Source organism: Delphinapterus leucas, chromosome 3 (genome assembly GCF_059928025.1).
Source record: "Delphinapterus leucas isolate spDelLeu-1000000601 "Yukka" chromosome 3, BTC_Dleu_Yukka2, whole genome shotgun sequence".
NCBI lineage: Eukaryota > Metazoa > Chordata > Mammalia > Artiodactyla > Monodontidae > Delphinapterus > Delphinapterus leucas.
Window position 1 is genome coordinate 110389282 of NC_143131.1, and position 25529 is coordinate 110414810.

At 35.2% G+C, this 25529-nt stretch overlaps 1 protein-coding gene across 9 annotated transcripts in view; it reads right to left on the reverse strand.

The window, feature by feature from the left end:
• Window positions 1–25529, reverse strand: part of RAPGEF6 (Rap guanine nucleotide exchange factor 6) — a 250714-nt gene that overhangs the window by 183716 nt on the left and 41469 nt on the right. For all 9 annotated transcript variants that reach the window (XM_089909271.1, XM_089909272.1, XM_089909274.1 and 6 more), the window contains exon 5: window positions 9681–9750. In XM_089909271.1, the coding sequence (XP_089765397.1) occupies window positions 9681–9750 (70 nt within the window). The remainder of the gene's footprint in view (window positions 1–9680; window positions 9751–25529) is intronic.

Sequence of the window (25529 nt, forward strand, 5' to 3'; positions counted from 1 at the left end):
TCCACTGACAGATGAATGGATAAAGAAGATGTGGTACGCATATACAATGGACTACTACTCAGCCATAAAAAAGAACAAAATAATGCCATTTGCAGCAACATGGATGCAAATAGAGATTATCATACTCAGTGAAGTAAGTCAGAAAGAAAAAGACAAATACTACTATATGATATCATTTATATGTGGAATCTAAAATATGACACAATTGAACTTATCTATGAAACAGAAACAGAATTGCAGACATAGAGAACAGACTGGTGGTTGCCAAGGGGGAGGTGGTGGGAGAGGAACGGATTGGGAGTTTGGGATTAGCAGATGTAAACTTGTATATATAGAATGGATAAGCAACAAGGTCCTACTGTACAGTGCAGGGAACTATATTCAATATCCTTTGATAAACCATAACGGAAAAAGAGTATGAAAAAGAATGTATATATGTATAACTGAGTCACTTTGCCATACAGCCGTAATTGTAAATCAACTATACTTCAATAAAAAAGAAATCAGCCCAGAAAAAAAAATAAAATTTGGAAAAGAAAGAAAAGACCTTTTCACTCTATTGCCTGTCTCCTACCCTCCATCATATTTGATTTTTCCTTGGATCTGTCTACAGTTGACCCTTCAACAATGTGGGGGTTAGGGGTGCTTGACCCTCCATGCAGTTTAAAATCTGTGTATAACTTTACAGTTGGCCCTCTGTATCCACAGTTCCACATCTGCAGATTCAATCAGCTGTGGATCGTGTAGTACTGTAGTATGTATTTTTAAAAAACCCAAATGTGGGACTTCCCTAATGGTCCAGTGGCTAAGACTCCATGCTCTGAACGCAGAGGGCCCGGGTTCAATCCCTGATCAGGGAACTAGATTCCACATGCCACAACTAAGAGTTCACATGCTGCAACTACAGATCCCACATACTGCAACCAAAGGTCCCATGTGCCACAACTGTAAATAAATATTAAAATAAATAAATAAATAATATATAATAAAATAAAAATAAATAAAATAAATAAATATTAAAAAAACCAAAAAAACCCTGTGTGTAAGCCCTGCCGAGTTCAAACCAGTGTTGTTCAAAGGGGCCACTCTATTTTCTTCCCGCTTATCATTCAATTCCCTAAATCTCTATTCAGCCAAGTTTCACCTTCTGTTTAATCTGAGATTTTATTTTCAGTTATAGATGTTTCTAGTTGTAGAATTTGGGATTAATTCTTTCATTTTATAGTTTCTAATCTTCTACTGAAATGTATATATGTTATCTCTGATATTTGGGATCTCCTGTGAGTTTGTTGGCATTGTCTGCTTTTTATTCTCTTAAGTTTCTGACCACTTTTAGATGTATTCCATAGATCCTGATATGTAGTATATTTTCACTATTGTTATTTTGCAAATTCTGTAATTTCAGTATGTATTTACTTACCCTTTGACAAAGTTGTTTGATAGGTTTAAAATTTTTAAGGTGTAGCCTATATATTTTTTGTTATTAGTAAAGTTTCATTGCATATAATCAGAAAGTGTTTTCAGTATATCTACTTTATGGAAATCACCGATTTTTTTTTTGGTGAACATATGATCAATTTTTGTGAATGTGCATTGGACACCTGAGATGGTGTAGTATAATGCTGTAGAATACAACATATATTCATAAAATCCATCTTACTGTTTATTCTGTTTAGGTCTTCTATCTCATTTTTTGTCTACCTGATCTATTTTATACTAAGAACAGAGAATTATATTCTATTTTGTAGCACATTTCTGTCTCACTGAATCTCCTGTAATTTTTGCTTTATACAGAGGGTTTCTGTGTAATGTGCTGCATAGAAATTCATGTGTTGTATCTTTACTGTAAATTGTGAGTTTTAGCATCAAAAAATATGCCCCCTTCTATGTCACAGTTAATGCTTTTTGGATTGAATTCTACTTTGGTATTAAGATTACTGTTATCTGCCCCCTTTTTATTTTCACTTGTTTAGAATACCATTGTCCACTGAATCATTTGATTCAGGAATCACAGAAGTGTCTCTTATAAACAATATATAGTTGTTGCGTCTCCTTTTGTGAGCCAAATTGAGAATCTTTTCCTAATAATAGGTGGATGAAGCACATTCACATTTACTGGTATGACTAATATTTTCAGTCTCAATTCTGTGATAACATTTTATAATTATGTGTATTTTACTACACTTGTTTCTCTAAGAAACGTGTGTTCTTTGTTTTTTAATAAAAAAATTTTTTTTGGTACTTAGGAAGACCTGTATTTTTGTTTTAGTGATTACTTCTGTACTTAAACCGTTTAAATGCTCTTTGTCTTTGTATTCTTTTCCTTTTTCTCATACAATTTTTTAAAATTGAGATATAATTCACATACCATAAAATTCACCCTTTTAAAGTATACAATTCAGTAATTTTTGATATACTCACGAAGTTATACAGTCATTACCATTATCTATTCCACAACATTTTCAACATCCCAAAAAGGAACTTCATACCCACCCATTAGCAACTACTTTTTCTATCGATTTACCTGTTTTGAATATTTCATATAAACAGAATCATACAATATATGGCTTTTGCTGTCTGGCTTCTTTTACTCAGAATAATGTTTCCAAGGTTCATCCATGTTGTAGCATGTACTGATATTTGATTCCTTTTTACCATAGAATAATATTGCATCATGTGCACATATAACATTTTGTCTATTCACTTATCAAGGTGATGAATATTTGGTTTTTTCCACTTTTTTAGCTATTATAAATAATGCTATGAACATTAGTGTTCAAGATTTTATGTGAACGAATGCTTTCAATTCTCTTGGGTATATACTTGATGGGTCAATGGTAATTCTACTTTTAGCTGTTTGAGGAGTTGTCAAACTATTCTCCAAAGTGGTTTCACCATTTTACATTTCTACCAGCAATGTATGAAGACTGATTTCTATACACCCTTGCCAATACCTGTTACTGTCCACCTGTCTTATTATTACCCTTTTACTACGTGTTGGCAAAGAATCTTCATTGGGCATCTTGTGTTTCTACACATTTTGCTGGGTTTGCCAAGAATGAAAATCCTAACCACTCATTATGTGGGCCATTTCTCAGAGCTGTGTTTGTAGCAAGCAATCTTGAAGGATGAAGTAATGTTTCCTACTGGAAAAACAAAAAGCCCACTTACTATAAAAGCACCATATTTATTCAACAAGCTCAGTGTTTCTTAGCTGCAGTACAAACCTACTATATGCAAGGCATCCATCCACCTGGGCCATCCAGCATAACCTACACAAGACCTAGGGAACAAGGGGAACCTACAGAAATATGCTAATTATTATGCTGCTCACTATACCATGAGTAATGGAATTCTCTGTCTCTGACCCAAGACATGTTTTGGTCTCGTGTCTTCTGCCAACATCCATGAAATAACTAGTAAACTGTTAGCTTTTAAATATAGTAAAATCAAATGTTAGGCTGGATATTATCTAATTTAGCAGTTTTTATTGGTATTTTAACTCTCTTCCATTTTTTTTATGCAACAGATGATCAGTAAGAATGTTTTTTCCTATTTCACTCTCCCTTTTCCTTTTTTATTTGTATTATTTCTACTTTGTCACAACATAAAATGTATGTCCAGTAGTCTTCCCCTCACATCCCTACCTTTGTTTTAGTCTTAGCAGTACATCCATGTATTTTAAATGCTCATCTTCACTTCTTTTGCTGAGGTATTCCCAGTTATCTCTCAACTGGATAAAACATCCTCCAGGAGATTCCTTAAAAAAACAGCTCAAGAGTACCTAATTCCCTAAAAACTTACATACTGAAAGCTGTTTTCCCTCAACCTTGATATCTAACAGAATGTGGCTGAACATAAAAACTTTGGTTCATACTTTTTCTTGGAGTTTTCTTTTTAAATGCTGCTCCACGGCTGCCTTGTTTTGGTTGCCTCAGTGAAATTTAAAATGTCTGAACCAGTGCCGTTCTTTTGCCTTTAGAAGTTATGTAATGTTTTTTGCTTGGAAGCATAAGATTTTTTATCTTTCCCCAATATCCAGTGGACCCTTTCAATATATAGATGTGAATCTTTTTCAATTTCTGGAGAATTTTCTTTGAATATAGCTTTAAATATTAGTTCTTTTTCACTGATTTTTCTTTCTTGGGACTCTAAAATTCTGAATGTTATCCCTCCATTGCCTGTCTTTAATTTCCACTATTTTCTCTGACACTTTTTCCAGCTTTAAGACTGCACAGAACAATGTATAAGCTTAAGGTATACAACAGTGTTGATACATTTACATATTACAAGATGATTACTACCATAGCTTTAGCTAACATCTCCATCACGTCACAGTTACCATTTTTGCAGTGAGATGGTTTAAGATCTGTTCTCTTAGCGACTTTCAAGTTATCTAACACAGTAATTCTGACACTTTTACTTCATTCTTGTGTCATTTTCATTCACTTGGTTCTTTTCCTGCCTTTCTTCAATGAACCTTATTAAATTTTCATTTGACTCTATTCCCCCCGGGGGACCTTATAATTTATTTATTACTAAAATATTTTTTTTCTTTGTTTTCCATTCCGTTACTAAGTTCATATTCTTTTTACTCCTTTTTTTGGGGGGGGTGGATTTTCTTTTCCTGGTTTTTACATTACTGATTCTACATATTTTTTGTTTTTGTTTTTCAGTGTCCTCAACTGGTTGATTGAATATATTTAACTCTGGAGTGTGGCCACACTCTACATCTGCATGATGGTTTTTCTGCGGTGGGGAGGAGTTTTTTTCTCAGTTGACATGTAATAATTTTCTTTTATTTTTATAATACCTACATATGGATTTATCAAGTTCCCCTTTTTACCTTTTTGTGGTATTAGGATGTCTTACAAAACTCCTAGTTTAACAGCACCTCTTCTGCCAAATACTTTGAAGTCCAGATGTTTTAAGATACTTTTTTCTTTTTGTCTTGCTAGTGGAAGGAGAGGTTGTAAGACTCTGATTTTGTGTTCACTTTGGCTTGTAGGCACCTAAAACTTACCCATGTGCTGCTTCTTCACCACTTAAATGCCAAAGAGAGCTTGTTTCCTTTTTACCTTTTATCTTAACCCTGAAGCTACGCATTTAGATGACTACTCTGAAAATTATTCATAATATTAAAAAACTTCACTGTAGTCTCTGTTCTGATCTATCATATGCATACGTACACACACACATATTTAATTTTAAACTTAGCGTGGAATTAGTCTTTCCAACAGTACAGGTTAACCCTAGGTCCATTTGCTAGCTTCCATTTTCTGTGTTTTCTACAGATCTGCTTGGTTGGCCTTTGTTCATCACAAACCCTTGATAAGGGTTGGGAGTAGAGATGGAGTGTGAGAAATAACATGCTGGGAAACGGTGATTTCTCTCTTTTTATTTACAATTATTTTCAAGTTTGAGCATCCTCTGTCTTCAAGTTATGCTGTGAGCATGGTTTGTGTATAGATTTCTTATACCCTTCTTGTAGTTCTACACTGTTTTTAGAGGAAATACTGGGAGACAAGTAGTTAAGTGGTTACCGCTGTCTTCAGCTACCCAGAAGAAGAAAGATTTAAAAGTTTAATTAAAACAATGAACTAATAAAATTCTATAAAGCAATACAGATTTTAAAAGTTCAATAATCTTGTCATGGGAAGGTCTTTCTAATAAGCATGACTTCAAAAAGTCATAAGAGGAAAAAAACTCAACAGATTAAAAAAAATTATAACTGACATAAAATTTACTTCAGACTAAAGTTAAAAACTGATAAACAGCTTCTTACAACAAAAGGGTTCATTTACCTAGTAATAAAAAGCTCTCATGAACAAATAAGGAATAATCCAAGTAGAAAAATGGGCAAGAGATAATAAGAAATATTATAAACTGATAATAAACGGATAATAAGAAAAATAAACCCTCCATAAAGCATATGAGAACATGCACAGGTAATTTAAAACGAGATTTCATTATAATGTGTCAGATTAAGATGACTAACCTATCAGGTGATGAGCAAGGTGTTTAGAAACAGGCATTCCCAATCACCAGTGGTTACTCAAATTTGTAGAAATACACACGTAATAAAAGTACTTGATAGAACTTATCAAAATAGTAAGCATTACTTATAAACATGTATACTTGGACCAAGCATTTTTATGAATTCTAAATCATTTCACCTAAAAAATACACTTAGGTATCAAAGATTTATGCTATTACAAAATGTTCAGTACAATTTTGTATTTCAAAGGATGTAATAACAGTGAAAAACTGAAAAAAAAATCAAGATTCATCAATATGGTGGAATAAAAACAAAATCCTCAGAAACTTCAGGAACAAAAATCTTAAAATTATTTTAGATTATTTTCTCCTATAACTCATAGAGCATTTTAAACTATGCTGATCATCAATAAAATACTGTTTTGGAATTTCAAAATTACCAATCATAAATATATACACTTGATGTGATTATTTGGGGTGATTTTAAAAATTTTATATGTACACATACTTTTTTTTCCCAAAACATTTGGGTATAAATTGAAGAGAGGGTGATTCTTGACCCTAAAATATGTCAACATGTATTTCCTAAGAACAAGAATTTTGTCTTACATAACCCCACTACAATAATCAAAATCAGTAAACTCAATATCTAAACCACAGTCCATGTTCAAATTTCACCAACTGTGCCAACATTATCATTTATAGTTACTCCCCTCTCCTGCCTCCAAGATTTAATGCAAGATAAAAAGCACTGTATTTAGTTATATCTCTTTTTTTCTCTTTTAATATGAAACAGTTCCTCAGTCTTTCTGTGATGTTTCTTGACACTGGGATATTTAAAGAGTATAGGACCTCAATTTTTAGAATGTCTTCCATTTGGTTTGTCAGCTATTTACTACTGATTAGCTGCAGGCAGGCATTTCTGGCAGGAATATGTCTCAGAGGTGATGTTCTGTCCTCCTCAGTGCATCATATCATGAGTAGTGTATCACTTTTTGCCTATATTGATGGTGGTAGCAATAATTTTTGTTATAGTGGTTTCCTCCACATTTCCCCATCAGAAATTTGGTAATTTTTCCTTTCATAAATGATTTGTGGGGAAATACAATGAGACTACGTAAGTATCCTGTTTCTCAACAAACATTAGTCACAAGTTTTGGCATTCATCAACGATTTTCTAACTTAATCATTCCTTCTAGACTTATTAGTTGGCATTTAACTATCAGGAAGAACTCTTCCTTTTCATTCATTCATACCATTAGAAATTAACAAATTCTTTATTATACAGTAGGGTACCATCAATCACTATACATTTTTATTTGGATTCTCAAACTGTCCCAGATTTGGCCAATGGGACTCCCTTCAATCTCGTTCCTCTGTCCTTTTGCCAGGTCCCTATAATTCTCTGAATATTTCCTTACTTTATAAGGTAGGTGATGGAAGTATTTCATATTTTGACAGAGGAAGGTTTTAAGTGGCATACGTTTGTAATATCAATGAATTGTACACTTAAAATATGTTTGTACACTTAAAATATGTACACTTAAAATACTATCTAGAGTATGTTAATACTCTAGATAGTAGTGCTTTCTACATTGTTATGAGCAAGCAATTTTAAAACTGTCTTAGGTGTCAGTAAATGTTTTGATGATGATGGAAACCAAGTTTCTCACTGTTAGTGAAAGGAGGTACAAATAAGCAAAATGAGAAAAACAGAATAAACTCTAGATTTTAAACACAGGTACACAGAAACAAAGAAATAAATACAGAGGTGTATATATGTGTGTATGTATGTGTATACATACACTCAAACGTACATTTTCTAGCTCTGTCCAGTGAAAGGCCCTACAAGCAATGAAGCACCTGGAGCAATGAAAACAGCCGGCTGCCAGATCTTGGTTTCTAAATACTGCTTTAGAAACAGAAACGGCTAACTCCCAGTTTGGGGCAAGAAAAGTACAACTCCTCCCTTTAATCTAAAAGGAAAATTAATTTAATTGTTAATAACTTTAGTAATTAACTTAATATCTTAAACTGTATATTTAAAAATGGCTAATATGGGGTCTTCCCTGGTGGCACAGTGGTTGAGAGTCCGCCTGCCAATGCAGGGGACACGGGTTCGTTCCTGGTCCGGGAAGATCCCACATGCCGCGGAGCGGCTGGGCCCATGAGTCATGGCGGCTGAGCCCGCGCGTCCGGAGCCTGTGCTCCGCAACGGAGAGGCCACAACAGTGAGAGGCCCGCGTACCGCAAAAAAATAAAAATAAAAATAATAAAAATGGCTAAAATGGTAAATTTCATGTTAAGTGTATTTTACCACAATGAAACAAGACAAAAAAACAATGTACAAGGTGGATGGAGCTTAATCCACGTATATAGTCCACCCTCTGTATTCAGAGATTCAACCAACCACAGACTGTGTAGTACTGTAGTATTTACTACTGAAAAATATCTGAATGTAAGGTACTGAGCAGTTCAAATTCATGTTGTTTAAGGGTCAACTGTATATGAGAACACTATGGCAAAAGCACTATTTTTTTCCCATAAAGTACGAGAAATATAAAATACATCAACAGACAAATAACTGAGAAAACAGTACTGCCTGAGGCAGTTTTCTTGCCATGTCCCTCAATGCATTTATTTAGAGGAAAGGGTTCTGAGAACTTAACAGATATGCCATGTATACCAACACTTAAAGAAAATAAATGTAAAACAATACATAGTCTAAGCCTTGAACAAACCTGAAAACAAATAACATTCACTGAATATTTACTATGCAGATAGCACTCTGCAATACTATGGAAGACACAAACAGAACAAGAAATAATCTTTGCCTTTTAGGAGCTTAAAATCAGTGGTTTATATGAAATTTAGGACACTAAGCTCACGATAACATAGATGACCCAGTTTAGGGAAGAGAAAACAGAATCTACCTGAAGATGTCAATCTGACTGTAACACCATGAAATGGAAAAGTGGTTTAGTTTTGAGCCCTGATATTAAAAGACTTCATTAAGAATTCAACCTCGTTTCTCAAGTTTAAATCAAATCAGATGACATGATCATTTACATGAGATGCTAGTAGGACAAAGAGTCCATTCAGTATTAACTATTTTCTAGTAAGGTCATCTCAGAACAAGGCAAAAGGCCGCTGTGTTCTGGATTCTTCAAATGGTAAGGAAAAAAAGTCTTATTTTCTATAGTTACATCAACTACCTAGCTTTCTCAGGAAAAAGTAAAGAATTATTCCTTAAATACACTCTGAAAGTAAAACTATTAAGATCTAAACCATTTCTTACTTGGATATAACTGTATCTCTTTTTTTCTACCTCTTTCCTTCAAGTCCAGGGTACAGAACATGGATGCTCAAAGACTATTGACTAAATTGAATAGGAAAATCAGGATCCCCTTTCAGAGCTCTTATTTAAATTTTCTGATAGAAGTAGTAAAAGAAATTACCAAATTTGCAACATTTTATATATAATTGCATCCCTTTCAAGGATCAGAAAAAACTTTAAAGTGGATGAAAATGTATCGAACTTGGTATATAGTTTGATGCTACTTAGTAAAATATTTAAAAAGTCACAGTAATGGAACTTCCTTGAGTGTTTAAAAGCCTACTACATTTAAAGTTGAAAATGAAGCATATCAAAAAACAATTTCAGTATTCTTTAAAATTCTTACCACAATCATTTCTGAAGGCTCTAATACAAGACAATCACATCCTCTTTTTCCTCCAAACTGCTTACCAAAACTATAAAAACAGAAAAATAATTTCTTTAGCAAAGGTTATAAATAAAATGCATCAATATAGAAAAAATGAACCAAAAAACCCCTACATGTTAACCAAGAAATTCTGATCCTATCAGGTACACTAATAAGATTTTTTAAAAAAACAAAACAAAAACTTCCTTTTACTTGCCGAGATATATATAAGTGGTCTCAATACACAGTTGGGTCATAATTATTTTAAAAATTCTGCCTTTAACTAGTCTCTAAAACTGATTATAAAAGATATCTGCCTAATCTCAAATTTTGAACATCTATTAATATGTGTTGAATTCAGGTAAAACCATACTTACTAAAGAGTGAAGCCACAATTATGGAATATTTTTAAAAAGTAAATTTTTGAGAGTGATATTAGATAACAGATGGAAAAAAAACTTTAAAAATACTTACACTTGAATATACTAAAAAATGTACTGAGATGCAGAAGTGGTTTATTTTTAAAAAACAGTGTTGGAGCCACTGCCTAGCTCTTTGGAAAAAATTGAAACTGCAGTAGTACTAAAAGAAAATTTGAGTATTTTTATGTTATTTGTCTGAGAGAAAGATTTCTATGCAAATCAAAAGAGAAAGCACTCATAAAGGAAAAAATTGATGTTTTCATTTTAAAAGACAAACTGAATTTTTTAAAAGGTGGGATAGAAAAAAATACTAGAGACACAAAAGGTCAACATACTTAATATGCAGAGTGTACATAAAAGAAATTATAAAAGCACTCTAAAATATTACAAAATGGAAGTACCACGGCTAATTATAAAATATATTATTATTACAAAAATAATTATAAAATTCCAATAACACAAGCAAAACTATAAAAAATAAACTTAATAAAGAAATATAGAAGTCATTTATAAAAAACAACTACACAATTTTATTGATGGACTGAAAATAGGGCTTAATGAAAGAAGTGATATAACATACACTTACAAAGAAACTCAATATTACAAAAATGTCAATTCTCCACAAAGTATAAGGTTACATACAAATACTAGTTTATAGCCAAATCCTAATCAAAATCCAAATGAACTTACTTTTGAACATAGCAAAAAAGCCACTGCTGTTTTTTCTTAAGCAGTAGCCTGTATTATTTTTGTATTTTCCCCAAAATATTCCTACCTCATCTAATACATAAAACAATGAAAAGGAAATTTGCAAAAGTCTGCTTTCATTCAAGATGGAATAACAGGGACTGGATTTACTCGCCTATGTGAAAAAACTGGAAAATCAGACAAAACATATTAAACAACGGTTTCAAGACTTCGGAAAGCAGGCAGGACAGGGATGTGATTCCTTAGAGAGGGAATTAAAAAACTAAAATGACCCCTACAATATCCCAATTTTACTAAGTACAGGCAATCTCTAGGCCACAATGCAAGAAGGGAGAAACCTAACAGAGCCTGCCAATCTCACTGAATTGAAGAGACAGACAGTTTTGGGGTGCAGGTGATGGAGGAAAGATCTTTAACATTTATAGGGCAGGATAAAGGAAAGGAGGGAGCAGCAGAGAGAGAGAGGAAGAAAGACAGAAAGAACAAGAATGTGCACAAGAGGGCATGCATGAGTGCACATATGTGCTCTGGTGATCTTCAGAAAGGTTCCATTGAATCTTTGGGTGAATAATATGAAAATGTGACAAAAATACAAATACTAGCCACAGTGGAAAGACCACATAATACATGGAGCATCAGGTGGAATCTTCAGAAATCCATTTCCTTTGTAATGTGATAAATTAGTCCTACATTAAGGAAGTGCTGGACTCATTCAAACAAATATTAAGGCTCAAAATGGATTCCAATTAGCTAAAGTACATGTCAGAAGAAAGCCTAATACTACCTAAAGAAATACAACAAAATCTGGAACCCAGCAACATAAAAGTTGCAAAGTCCGACATCCAGTAAAGCAAAACAAAAAACAGGCATGCAAATAGGAATATATAATCCACAGCCAAAGAAAAACCAATCAATAAAAACAGAACCAGAGCTGTCAGCAGTGAGGGAATCAACAGACAAGAACACCGAAACAACTATTTCTAAGTATGCTCCAAATGTTTAAGAAACTAGAGATAAACATGAATACAACAGAGAAACAGAAGCTTAAAAAAAAAAAAAAAAGACCTAATGGAATGTTCTACCACATCACATATGTAGACACAATGTCTGGTATTCCCATTTTTTAGTAGTGTTAAAAATCGTTGGGCTTCCCTGATGGCTCAATGCTTAAGAATCCACCTGTCAATGCAGGGGACACAGGAAAATCCCACATGCCGCGGAGCAACTAGGCCCGTGCGCTACAACTACTGAGCCTGCACTCTAGAGCCCATAAGCCACATCTACTGTGCCCGCGCACCACAACTACTGAAGCCCGCACACCTAGAGTCCATGCTCCATAACAAGAGAAGCCACCACAATGAGAAGCCCGCGCATCACAACGAAGAGTAGCCCCCACTGGCCACAACTAGAGAAAGCCCGCGCACAGCGACGAAAACCCAACGCAGTCAAAAACAAATAAATAAATAAAAAATCGTGAGTGGTTTCAGATAGTGTCAACTTGATATGTCCATTATAAAGTTTCCTCTCAATTTTCCATCTATTAGTTTTAGCATCCATTTTTGATCAGTGCCTAGACCTAAAGTATTATTAGGGGCTACTGAAAAAGGCATTTTATAATTCTAATTGTTCCTACTGAATTTTTTTTAACATCTTTATTGGAGTATAATTGCTTTACAATGGTGTGTTAGTTTCTGCTGTACAACAAAGTGAATCAGCTATACATATACATACATCCCCATATCTCCTCCCTCTTGCGTCCCCCTCCCACCCTCCCTATCCCACCTCTCTTAAGTGGCCAAAGCACGGAGCTGCTCTCCCTGTGCTATGCAGCTGCTTCCCACTAGCTACCTATTATACATTTGGTAGTGTATATATGTCCATGCCACTCTCTCACTTCGTCCCAGCTTACCCTTCCCCCTCCCCATGTCCTCAAGTCCATTCTCTATGTCTGTGTCTTTATTCCTGTCCTGCCTCTAGGTTCTTCAGAAACATTTTTTTGTTTTGATTCCATATATATATGTGTTAGCATACAGTATAGAGGTTCCTTAAAAAACTAAAAATAGAACTACCATATGACCCAGCAATCCCACTACTGGGCATATACCTAGAGAAAACCATAATTCAAAAAGAGTCATGTACCACAATGTTCACTGCAGCACTATTTACAATAGCCAGGACATGGAAGCAACCTAAGTGTCCATCAACAGATGAATGGATAAAGATGATGTGGCAGGGCTTCCCTGGTGGTGCAGTGGTTGCAAGTCCACCTGCCGATGCAGGGGACGCGGGTTCGTGCCCCAGTCCGGGAGGGTCCCGCGTGCCGTGGAGCGGCTGGGCCCGTGGGCCGTGGCCACTGGGCCTGCGCGTCCGGAGCCTGTGCTCCGCAACGGGAGAGGCCGCGGCGGTGGGAGGCCCGCGTGCCGCCAAAAAAAAAGAAAAAAAAAAAAGATGATGTGGCACATATATACAATGGAATATTACTCAGCCATAAAAAGAAATGAAATTGGGCTATTTGCAGTGAGATGGATGGACCTAGAGCCTGTCATACAGAGTGAAGTCAGAAAGAGAAAAACAAATACCGTATTCCTACTGAATTTATCAGCTAGAGTACTGATATAAAGAAACACTCCCTTGTGCACCACAACTAGAGCCTGCACGCCACAACTACTGAGCCCTCGCACCTCAACTAGAGAAACCCGTGTGCCGCAACTAAGACCCGAAGCAGCCAAATATATATTTTTTTAAAAAAAAGCAACACACTCCTTCATCAACTATTTGAGTTCCTGGTACAATAATTTACACAAGAAAGGCATGAGAAAAGCTGCAATGGAGATGACATGATTGTATATTAAGTAAATTCTATACATTCTGTTTTTAGGGAATTCCCTGGCAGTCCAGTGGTTAGGACTTGGTGCTTTCACTGCTGTGGCCTGGGTTGATCCCTGGACAGGGAACTAAGATCCTGCAAGCAGCATGGCGTGGCCAAAATAAAACAAAATAAAGTATTAAAAGGAAAGAAATAAGTGAATTTACCAAGGTTGAAGGATACAAGCTTAATATCCAAAAGTCAACCCTTTTACTGTATGTTAGCAATGAAAAATCTGAAATATCTTTTAATTTCATTAAAGGCAGAATAAAAACACAGAAAACTTGAGATAAATTTACCAAAACATGAACAAGACCTGTACAAAACTGTCAACTAAAACACTATAAAACATTGCCAAGAAAATTAAAGATGTCCCAAATAAAATAAGATATATCCTGTTTATGGATTGAAACGTTCTACAAATTCAATATAATCAACAAGTTACCTTAGAGAAACTGACACAATGATTCTATTTATGTAAAAATGTAAAAGATCTAAAATAGCTAAACCAATTCTGGAAAACAAGAACAAAGGTGGAATATTTTATATTTCAAGATATACTTTTATAAAGCTAGAATACTCAAGATAGTATGGCATCAGATTAACTTATAGATCAATAAAACAGGAGAGAAAACAAAATCAGACCCATATATACAAGTTCAACTGATTTTTTTGACAAAAGTGCCAAGGGAATTCAATGGGGGAAAAGATATTATTTTCTACAAATGGTGATGAAACAACCAGATATCAATACAGAAAAAAAGATCTTAACACCATAAACAAAAATTAGAAATGGATCGGAGAATATAAATGAAACAACGGAAATTATAAAATTCTCATCACAACAGACTTTTTGTACATGTCCTAGACAAGGGTTAGGAAGCTTCCTTCCACATATCTAATATGTTAAAAATTTTACCATGAACGGGTTTTGGGTTTTATCTGCTTTGGGTTTGTTTCTGTTTACTGAAAAGATCATGTAGTTTTTGTCTATTTTCTTTACTAATGGAGAATACTGCATTAATTGTTTTATGGATGTTAAAATTCCTTGCTCTCCTAGGATAAACCCAATTTGGTCACAATGTCTAATACTTTTAATACACTCCTGGATTTGATTTGGTGTTATTTTGTTAATGTTTTCTGCATGTATATTCAGGAGAAATAACAATTTGCAGTTTTCTTATGATACTACATCATCAGGACAATACTATACTCATAAAAGAGATTGAAAATGTTCCTTCTTCCCCTATTTCTTCATTAAATATTTGAGAACACAAGCAGTAAAGCCATCTGGGCCTAGGCGTTTCTTTGTGGGAATATATATAATTATTAATTTATTTACTTTTTATAAGTATATTCAAAGTTTCGAATTCTTTTTGAGTGCATTTACAGTAATCTTTTTAAGATTTGCCCAATTTGTTGGTATATGCTGGCTCATAAAATCCCCTAACAATACTTTTAATTTCTGTAGGATGGTAATATCCCCTTTCAATGCCTGATTTTAAAAATCTGTGTCTTCTTTTTTAAAAGATCAGTCTAACTCAAGGTTTAACAATTTTGTTGATCTTTTCAAAGAACTAGCTTTTCATTTCATTGATTTCTCTACTGTTTTTCTGTTTTTTATTTCACTGATCTCCACTCAAACTTTACTTCTGTTCATTGAGTTTACTTTGTTATTCTTATTGTTAAGCTGTAAACTTATGATTGAATTGAGACCATACATTTCTCATAAAAGTGCTATAAATTTCCCTCTAAGGTCCTTCAGTTGAATTCCATCAATTACGATGCATGTTCATCTTCATTCATTTCAAAATATTTTCTAATTTCTGTTGTCAACTCTTCCCTGACCTGTGGGTCATTTACAAAGGCACTGTTTCAATTTCCACATTCTGCTGATATTTATAATTCGACTCCAACATACTCAGAGGACAAACTCTGTATGATTTCAATCCTGTTTAATTTACTGAGACTTGTTTTATGGCCTAGAATATGCTCTATATTGGAGAATGATCTCTTAAGTCTAAAAAAAATTACGTATCAGATCAAAGTAGTTAATATTTAAGTTTTATCTTTATTAATTTTTCAGTCTAGCAATTCTATCACTTACTGAGAGTAGAGTTTTCAAATCTCAGCCATAACTGTTGATATGATTATGTGATTTTTCTTTAGTCCGTTGATGTGATGGATTAATTGATTTTTGATTGTTGAACCAGCCTTGTACACCTGAGTTAAATCCCACTTGGTTACAGTGTGCAATTCTTTTTATTCATTTCTACCATATCTCAATCTGGTCCTTATGTTTGCTCTGTCTCTTCCAACTGTGTCTTTTGCCCTTCAGAAGTCCTTATAATTTTTTCTTGCTAGTCAGACATGATGTACTGGATAAAAAGAATTGCTGTAATTAGGCCTTTAGTCATATGCCAGTAAGGTGTGAGGGAAGGGGAAGCACTTTACAGTTCTATGATTAGGTCTCATTCCTTTAGTGAGCCTTTGCCTGTGGATTGTGAACTTCACACATTTCTCAGTTTTTTTCCTTCTTTTAGGTGGGACAGGATTGCTAGAGTGGGCTAGCGCTGAGTTACTTCCCTTTCTCCATACAAAAAGCTAGAGCCAACATGAGTTGGGTATTCCTTTTCTGCAGGTCTGTTAGGCTCTGGTGGGATAGTTTCTCCTAACAGCAGACATTCTTAAGAAGAATGCTCTGGCATATTTCAAAATGGTTCCTTTTTCCTTCCCCCTGCCAGGAGCACATGGGCTTTTTCTCTGTTATTCAGCATGAGAACCTGGCAGAGATCCGTGAGGTAAAACTCAAAGTGTGGAGATCCCTTCAATGACTGTGTCTCCCTGGATTTTTTAACTCTCAGAGTAGTCCATACTGAGCTTCCAGCAGTTCATCAATTACAGTTCAATTGGGGCTTCCCTGGTGGTGCAGTGGTTGAGAGTCCGCCTGCCGACGCAGGGGACACGGGTTCATGCCCCGGTCCGGGAAGATCCCACATGCCGCGGAGCGGCTGGGCCCGTAAGCCATGGTCGCTGAGCCTGCGCGTCCGGAGCCTGTGCTCCGCAACGGGAGAGGTCACAACAGTGAGAGGCCCGCATACCATGAAAACAAAAAACAAAAAACAATTACAGTTCAATTTTCCCTACCCTGGCACTAGCTCCCTCAGAGATTGCTGCTTTAAATTTTGATTTTCTGTATTTGTCTGTCATTCTAATTTGGGGACAGCAGATTGCCCTTGTTACCTCACTTCCCTTATGGATCTAAGAAAGGTTACTGATTTTTCAGTTCAACTTTTTACTTGTTATTAGGACAGAGTGGCAGTTTGCAAGATTCTTACATGGCCTAGTGGAAACTGGAAGTCCAGGAATATTTTGAATCTACAGATTAATTTGGGGAGACTTGCACTTAATAATATTTCATCTTCCAGTGTATGAACATGGATTGTTTCTACATATATTTATATCTTCTTTAATTTCACTTAGTAATATTTTACATTTTTCATTTTACAGTAAGTCCTCTACATACAAACCTTCAAGTTGTGAAATTTCAAAGATGGGAACATGGGTTTGCATGTCCAATCACATAAGTTAGTTTACATGCCTGGCATACACTGTCATGTGCGTGCATCCTCTACAAGTGGTTGTGCTTTTGTGTACTTTACTGTATAGTACTGTATAAAGTACAGTAGTACAGTATCTTTATTTCAAGCCCAGGATGTCCGGAAGTAGGCATAAAAGCAGCGGTGATGTAGCTGGTACTGTACTGTTGTACTTTTCAAGGTACTGTACTGTAAAATTAAAAATGTTTTCTTTATTATTTGTGTATTATTTGTGTGAAAAGTATTATAAACCTACTATAGTACAGTACTATATAGCTGACTGTGTTAGTTGGGTACCTAGGCTAACTTTGTTGGACTTAAGAACAAATTGGACTTACGAATGCACTCTTGGACCAGAACTCATTCATATGTAGGGGACTTACTATAAAGGACTGTTATCTAAAACATACAAATAACTCTTAAAACAACAATAAGAAAACAAACAACATAATTAAAAAATGGGCCAAAGACCTTAACAGACACTCCACCAAAGAAGATATACAGATGACAAGTAAGCACATGAAATAATGTTCCTTATCATATGTCATTAGGGAAGTGCAAATTAAAGCAACAAGATACCACTACGCCTTATGAGAATGGCCAAAATCCAGAACACTGACAACACCAAATGCTGCCTAGGATGTGGATCAACAAGAACTCTCATTCACTGCTGCTAACAATGCAAAATGGTACAGCCACTCTGGAAGACAGCTTGGCAATTTCTTACACAACTAAAAATATGTTTACCACATGACAGTAAGTATGTTCCCTGGGTATTTACCAAAGGAGTTGAAAATTTATGTCCACAGAAACACTTGCACCTGTATGTTTCAGCAACTTTATTCATAACTGCAAAAACTTGGAAGCAACCAAGATATCCTTCAGCATGTGAATGGATAAATAAACTATGGTACATTCTGATGACAGACTATTATTCAGTGCTGAAAGAAATGAGCTGTTAAGCTATGAAAAGACATGGAGGAAACTTATATGTATATTTCTAAGTGAAAGAACCGAATCTGAAAACACTACATACGGGTATGATTTCAACTATATGACACTGTGGAAAATGCAAAACTATGAATACAATAAAAGGCAGTGGTTGCCAGGGGTTGGCGGAAGGGAGGAATTAACAGGTAGAACTCAGAGGAATTTTAGGGCTAGGAAACTACTCTGTACGATACTATTGGGTTGGTCAAAAAGTGCCTTCGGCTTTTAAGTAAAAATAAAAGACACATTTTTCATTCTCGCCAAAAACTTTATTGAACAATGTATTCACTGTTTTGTTCCACTACCTTCTGACATTTTTCAGGCAACTTCATAATTCCATCTTCCCAAAACTTTTTATCTTTTTGAGCAAAGAACTGTTCCAGGTGCCTTTTACAGTCTTACAGAAAATGGAAATATTTTCCATTAAGAGAATTTTGTAAAGACCGAAATAAATGGAAATCAGAAGGTGTCATGTCTGGTGAATGCGGCAGATGAATGAGAACTTCCCCGCCAAGCTGTAACAGTTCTTGCCTGGTCATAAAAAACAACATGCGGTCTTGTCTTGTGGTATCCTGATGGAAGATAATGCGCTTTCTGTTGACTAATTCTGGACACTTTTCATCAAGTGCTGCTTTCAATTGGTCTAACTGGGAGCAGTACTAGTTGGAATTAATCGTTTGGTTTTCCGGAAGGAGCTCGTAATAGAGGACTCCTTTCCAATCCCACCGTATATACAACATCACCTTCTTTGGAAGACCGGCCTTTGGTGTGGTTGGTGGTGGTTCATTTCGCTTGCCTCACGATCTCTTCTGTTCCACGTTACTGTACAGTATCCACTTTTCATCTCCCATCACAATTTGTTTTAAAAATGGAACGTTTTCATTACGTTTAAGTAGAGAATCACATGCAGAAATATGGTCAAGAAGGTTTTTTTTGCTTAACTTATGTGGAACCCAAACATCAAAGCGATTAACATAACTAAGCTGGTGCAAATGATTTTCAACACTTGATTTGGATATTTTGAATATGTTGGCTATCTCCTGCGAGGTATAATGTTGACTGTTCTCAATTAATGTCTCGATTTGATCACTATCAACTTCAACTGGTCTACCTGACCGTGGAGCATCATCCAGCAAGGAATCTCCAGCATCAAACTTCACAAACCACTTTTGACATGTTCGATCAGTCACAGCACCTCCTCCAAACACTGCACAAATCTTTTTGTGTGTTTCAGTTGTGTTTTTACCTTTCTTGAAATAATAATGCATAATATGACAAAAAATGTTGCTTTTTTCTTCCATCTTCAATATTAAAATGGCTGCACAAGAATTCACCAATTTTGATAAGTTTTTAAAAAATGCACGCTGATATGACAGCTGTCACATACAATCTAACAAAATTGCTTCAAATGAAGTTTAAGACAACTAAGTGCTACTAGAGCCATCTTATGAGAAAAAAATGAATTAAACTTTTGGCCAACCCAATATAATGGTGGAAATATATTTGTCCAAACACACAGAATGTACAATACCAAGAGTGAACCCTATCATAAACTATGTACTTTGGGTGATAATGATGTGGCAATGCAGGTTCATCAACCATAACAAATGTACCACTTCGGTGAGAGAAGTTCATAATGGTGTAGGCTATGCATGAGTAGGGGCAGAGAGTATATGAAAAATCTCCATACCTTCTGTTCCACGCTGTAAACCTAAAATTGCTGTAAAAAACACAGCCTATTTTGAAATAAACAATAAATCATTTCTTATGAAAAACCCATCAGGATTTATAAATCAACAAGCAGATCCTTATATCTATATGGAAAAACAAAGGACCTAAAATAATCAAAACCATTCTAAAAATGATCAAAGTTGTGAGACCTACAATACTGATTTGACAACTTACAACAAGCCACAATAATTAAGACAGCAGATTGGTACCAAGATAGAAAAATAGTTAAATGGAACAGAGTAAATATTAGTTCAGAATAAACAAACATATATACGGTCTACTGATTTTAAACAAAGGTACCGAGGCAATTCAATGCCTTTTCATCAAATGGCACTGGGTCAACTGGCTATCCTTAAGCAAAAACAAAAAGAAACAGAAACAAAAACAAAAACAAAACCAAAAGTGAAGTTATAATAGACACAGGCCAAAATATAACAGCTGAAACTGAAAACCTTCTAGAAAAGAATCATAAGAGAAAATAATTGTGAGATTAGGTTAAACAAAGATTTCTTAGATATGACACCAAAACCTCAATCCCCTGAAGAAAAAAACAATTAATTGAATTTCATCAAAATGCAAAATATTTGTGCTTCAAAAGATACTATGAAGAAAAGGAAAAGACAAGCCACAGAAAAAAGAAAATACACACAAATCATGTATCTGATAAAGAACTTGTATCCAAAACATCTAAGTTCTTAAAACTTGATAAGACAAAAAAAAACACAATTAAAAATCATACATCTCATAAAAAACTTGTATCCAAAGCATATAAATTCCTACAACTTGATAAGACAGGCAATATAAATGAAAAATGGAGAAACACTTTGGATATTTCAACAGAGGTATAGGAATGCTTAATAAGCACATGAAAATATCCTCAACAATACTAGTCACTACTGAAATGCAAGTTTAAATCACTGAGATACTGTTAAACACATACTAGAATTGTAATAATCAAAAGACTGTCAATATCAAGTGATGGAGAGGATGTAGAAAAACTAGATCCATGATATGTTCCTGGTCAGTATGTAAAATAATAGTCATCTTTTAAGCAATTTGCCCCTTTCCTCAAAACTTAAATATATATTTATACGACACAGAAGTTCCACCCCCGGATATCTACAAAAGAAACAAAAATACACAGCCCATGTAAAGCCTTGTATGTGAATCTTTATAGCAGCATTATCCATAAAAGCCCCTAAAATAAAACAATAAAAACTTTCAAAATTTTCATCTCATGAATGGCTAGACAAAATGTGAAACTTTATAGAATAAAATACAATTTAACAATTTAAAAAAAGGAAAAGCTACAGCTGTTATGGGCTAAAACAGGGATGAACCTCAAAAACATTATGCTAAGTGAAAAAAGTCAAAACAAAATACCACTTTTAAATATTTGCAGGAGGTAGATATTGAGACAGAAAGTGTATCAGATTAACTGCAAAAGAGCATGAGGAACTTTTGCAAGTAATGGAAGTCTTCTAAAACTGTGGTGCACCAATGTATACATTAATTATAAAGTATTAAACTGTAAACTTATGATGGGTGAATTTTTTTTTTTTTTTTTTTTTTGCAATACGCAGGCCTCTCACTGCTGTGGTCTCTCCTGTTGCGGAGCACAGGCTCCGCACGTGCAGGCTCAGCGGCCATGGCTCACGGGCCCAGCCGCTCTGCGGCATGTGGGATCCTCCCGGACCGGGGCACTGCATCGGCAGGCGGACTCTCAACCACTGCGCCACCAGGGAAGCCCACGATGGGTGAATTTTATGCTATGTAAATTACACACCAGTAAAGCTATTTTAAGAAAGCTGTCTGGGACTTCCCTCGTGATGCAGCAGTTAAGAATCCGCCTGCCAATGCAGGGGATGCGGACGGGTTCGATCCCTGGTCCGGGAAGATCCCACATGCCGTGGAGGAACTAAGCCCGCGCACCACAACTACTGAGCCTGTGCTCTAGAGCCCGTGAGCCACAACTACTGAGCCTGCATGCTGCAACTACTGAAGCCCACGCACCTAGAGCCCATGCTCTGCAACAAGAGAAGCCACCGCAATGAGAAGCCCGTGCACCACAACGAAGAGTAGCCCCCACTTGATGCAACTAGAGAAAGCCCACACTCAGCAACAAAGACCCAACACAACCAAAAATAAATATATAAATAAAACTCTTATTAAAAAAAAAAGAAAACTACGAATATACAAAAGAGAATATTTACAAACTTGGAGTAGGCAAAGATTAGTTAAAACACATAAGTACTTCAAATAAAAGGAAAAAATCATCCTTTGGACGTTATCACACTTAAAGAAGTTACCACTGAAAAATAAAAAGGCAAGACACAATCTGGGAAAAATATCTGCAATACACATAACTCACAAAGAGCTTTTATGTATGATATATAAATAACTAATATAACTCAAAAATAAAAAGACCACCTCAAAGGAATTGAGTCAACTTTCCACAAAAGATACATGAATGGTCAATAACTACATGCAAAAATGCTAAATATGATTAGTTATCATGGAAATGAAAATTTATACCAAAATGAGATCTCATTACATACACACCAGAATAGCTAAAATTAAAAGACTGACCGTCATTTCAAGTGCTGAAGAGGATGCTGAGCAAATGGAATTCTCAAAAACTGGTAGTGGGAATGTAAATGATAACACCACTCAACAAAACATTTTGGCTGTTTTTTTAAAAAGTTAAACATATCTACGATACAACTCAGCCACTGTACTCCTAGGTATTTACTTAAGGAAAAAAAAAGCACCTTTTCGTACAAAGATTTGTACATAAATGTTCACAGGTGCTTTATTTGTAACAGCCAAAAAATGGAAACAAACTTCATGTCTTTCGATAGATGAATGGATAAATACCTTGTGGTATATCCACACAATGGAATATACTGAGCAAATTCACAAAATGAGCTACTGATATACACAGCAACATGAAGGAATCCCCAAAACATCATGCTAAGTGAAAAATCTTAGCTATAAAAAACTATACAACATATTATTCCAATTATATAAAATAGTAGGAATTATATAAAATAGTAAACTGATCTATATGCCAGAAAGCAGAGCAGTGGTTGCCTAATGATGAGGGTGCAGGAAAGCAGAGATTACAAACAGGCAACTAGATAAAGGACATCTACAAAAAATTTAGTTATGATTATACTTGGTGAAAAACTCAATGTTTCCACCTTTCCATCACCAACTCCCCTTTTGGACTGAGAACAAGTAAAAGATGTCTACTTTTACTATGTCTCTTCAACATTGTACTGTAGTTTCTTCCCAGTGCAACAAGGCAGGAAAACAGGTGTGGGAGAGGGGGCAGGCATTCACATTAGGAACAGAAAGAAGCAAAACTGTCTATTCACAGATGACAAAATCACTTATTTAGAAAATCCTAAAAACCTATAAAACAGCTACTGGAACTCATATATGAATTTAGTAAGGATACAAAATATAAGATCAACATATGCAACACCTGAACACTGAATACTACAAAACATTGCCGTGAGAAATTTAAGAAGACCTAAGTTAATAAGAGTGATGCACCTTGTTCATGGTTCAAGAGGTGACTGTTAAAATGTCAACATTCCCCAAACTGTTCTAAAGATTCAATGCATTCCCCAACAAAATCCCAGGCTTTTTTTTTTTTAAATTAACAAACTGATTCCAAAATTCATATGGAATTATAAAAAACCTATAGTAACCAAAAGAACTTGGCGAAGTTGGAGGACCCATACTACCTTATTCTGTCATTTATGATAAAACTACAGTTGTCAGGATAATGTGGTACTGGCACCAGGTAGAAAAATAAATCAATTAAATTTAAACAAATATAAAATAAAAAGTTGAGATCACCGGTTTGCAGGGCAGAAATAGAGACACAGATGTAGAGAACAAACGTATGGACACCAATGGGGGAAACTGGCGTGGGGGTGGTGTTGGTGGTGGGATGAACTGGGAGATTGGGATTGACATATATACACTAATATGTATAAAATGGGTAACTAATAAGAACCTGCTGTATAAAAAAGTAAACTCAAAAATTCAAAAAAAAAAAGTTCACACCCCAAAAAAATTTTTAACAAATATACAAAGGTAATTCAGAGAAAGGATAGCTTTGTCAACAAATACTGCTGGACTAATTGAATATGCATAGGTAAAAAACTGAAATTAGATCCATATATCACACCATGTAAAAAAACTAGCTCTAAGTAGATCACAGACCTAAACAGATTATAGTAAAATCTAAAACTATAAAACTTGCAGAAGAAATTATAGAAGATAATTCTTAGTGACCTTGGGTTAATAAAAGATTTCTTACATACAACAAAAGCACAGTTCATTAAAGTAAAAAAAAACTTGATAAACTACACTTCATCAAAATTAAGTTCTTCAGCACTTTGAAAAACAATTAACAGATGAAAAACACAATCCACAGATTGGCAGAAAATATTTGCAAGTTACACATCTGTTAAAGGACTTGTAGGGCTTCCCTGGTGGTGCAGTGGTTGAGAGTCCACCTGCTGATGCAGGGGACGCAGGTTCGTGCCCCGGTCCGGGAAGATCCCACATGCCGCGGAGTGGCTGGGCCCGTGAGCCATGGCCACTGAGCCTGCGCGTCCAGAGCCTGTGCTCCGCAACAGGAGAGGCCACAACAGTGAGAGGCCCACGTACCACAAAAAAAAAAAAAAAAAAGGACTTGTATACAGCATATATAAAGAACTTCTGAAACTCAAAAATAAGAAATTAAACAACTCTGCCAACGCCCCCACCCCCCCCCCACATAAGCCACCCTTCCCCAAATGGGCAAGATTCAAAAGGACACTTCACAAAAGATGTATGATTGACAAATAAGCACATGAAAAGATGCCCACCATCATTAGTCTTTAGGAAAATGCAAATTTAAATCACAATCAGATATCACCACATACAAATTACGATATGTTAACTTAAAAATACTGACCTTACCAAGTGTTAGTAAGGATATGATGCGGAACAGCTGGAACTCTCATGTGCTGCTGGATGTTTAACTATAGACTATAATAACATCACTAGCTATTCCTCAAAGTATGTGTCTACATGAAGACTTCTAACCCAGCTATTCCATTGCTAAAAATTTACTCAAGAGAAATGGAAGCATATGTCCATATAAAGACTTGGACACAAATGTTCATAGCAACACTAGTTAAAAATAGGATAAAACCTAAATGTCCACCAGTAGTTGAATGCTAAACAAATAGTGATATATCCAAAAAAAAGGATACTGCAATAAAAGTTAAATATTGATATGCATAACATGGATAAACCTCAACATGATTTTATTGAGTGTAAGAAACCAGAGACGAGTACATATTATATGCTTCACCTTACATAAAATTCTAAAAAAATGTAAACTGATTTATAGTGACACCCCCCCCAAAAAATATCAGTGATTCAGTGATCTCTAGGGATGAAGGGACAGAGCAAGGAAGGATGAGCAAGGTTTACAAAGAGGCCT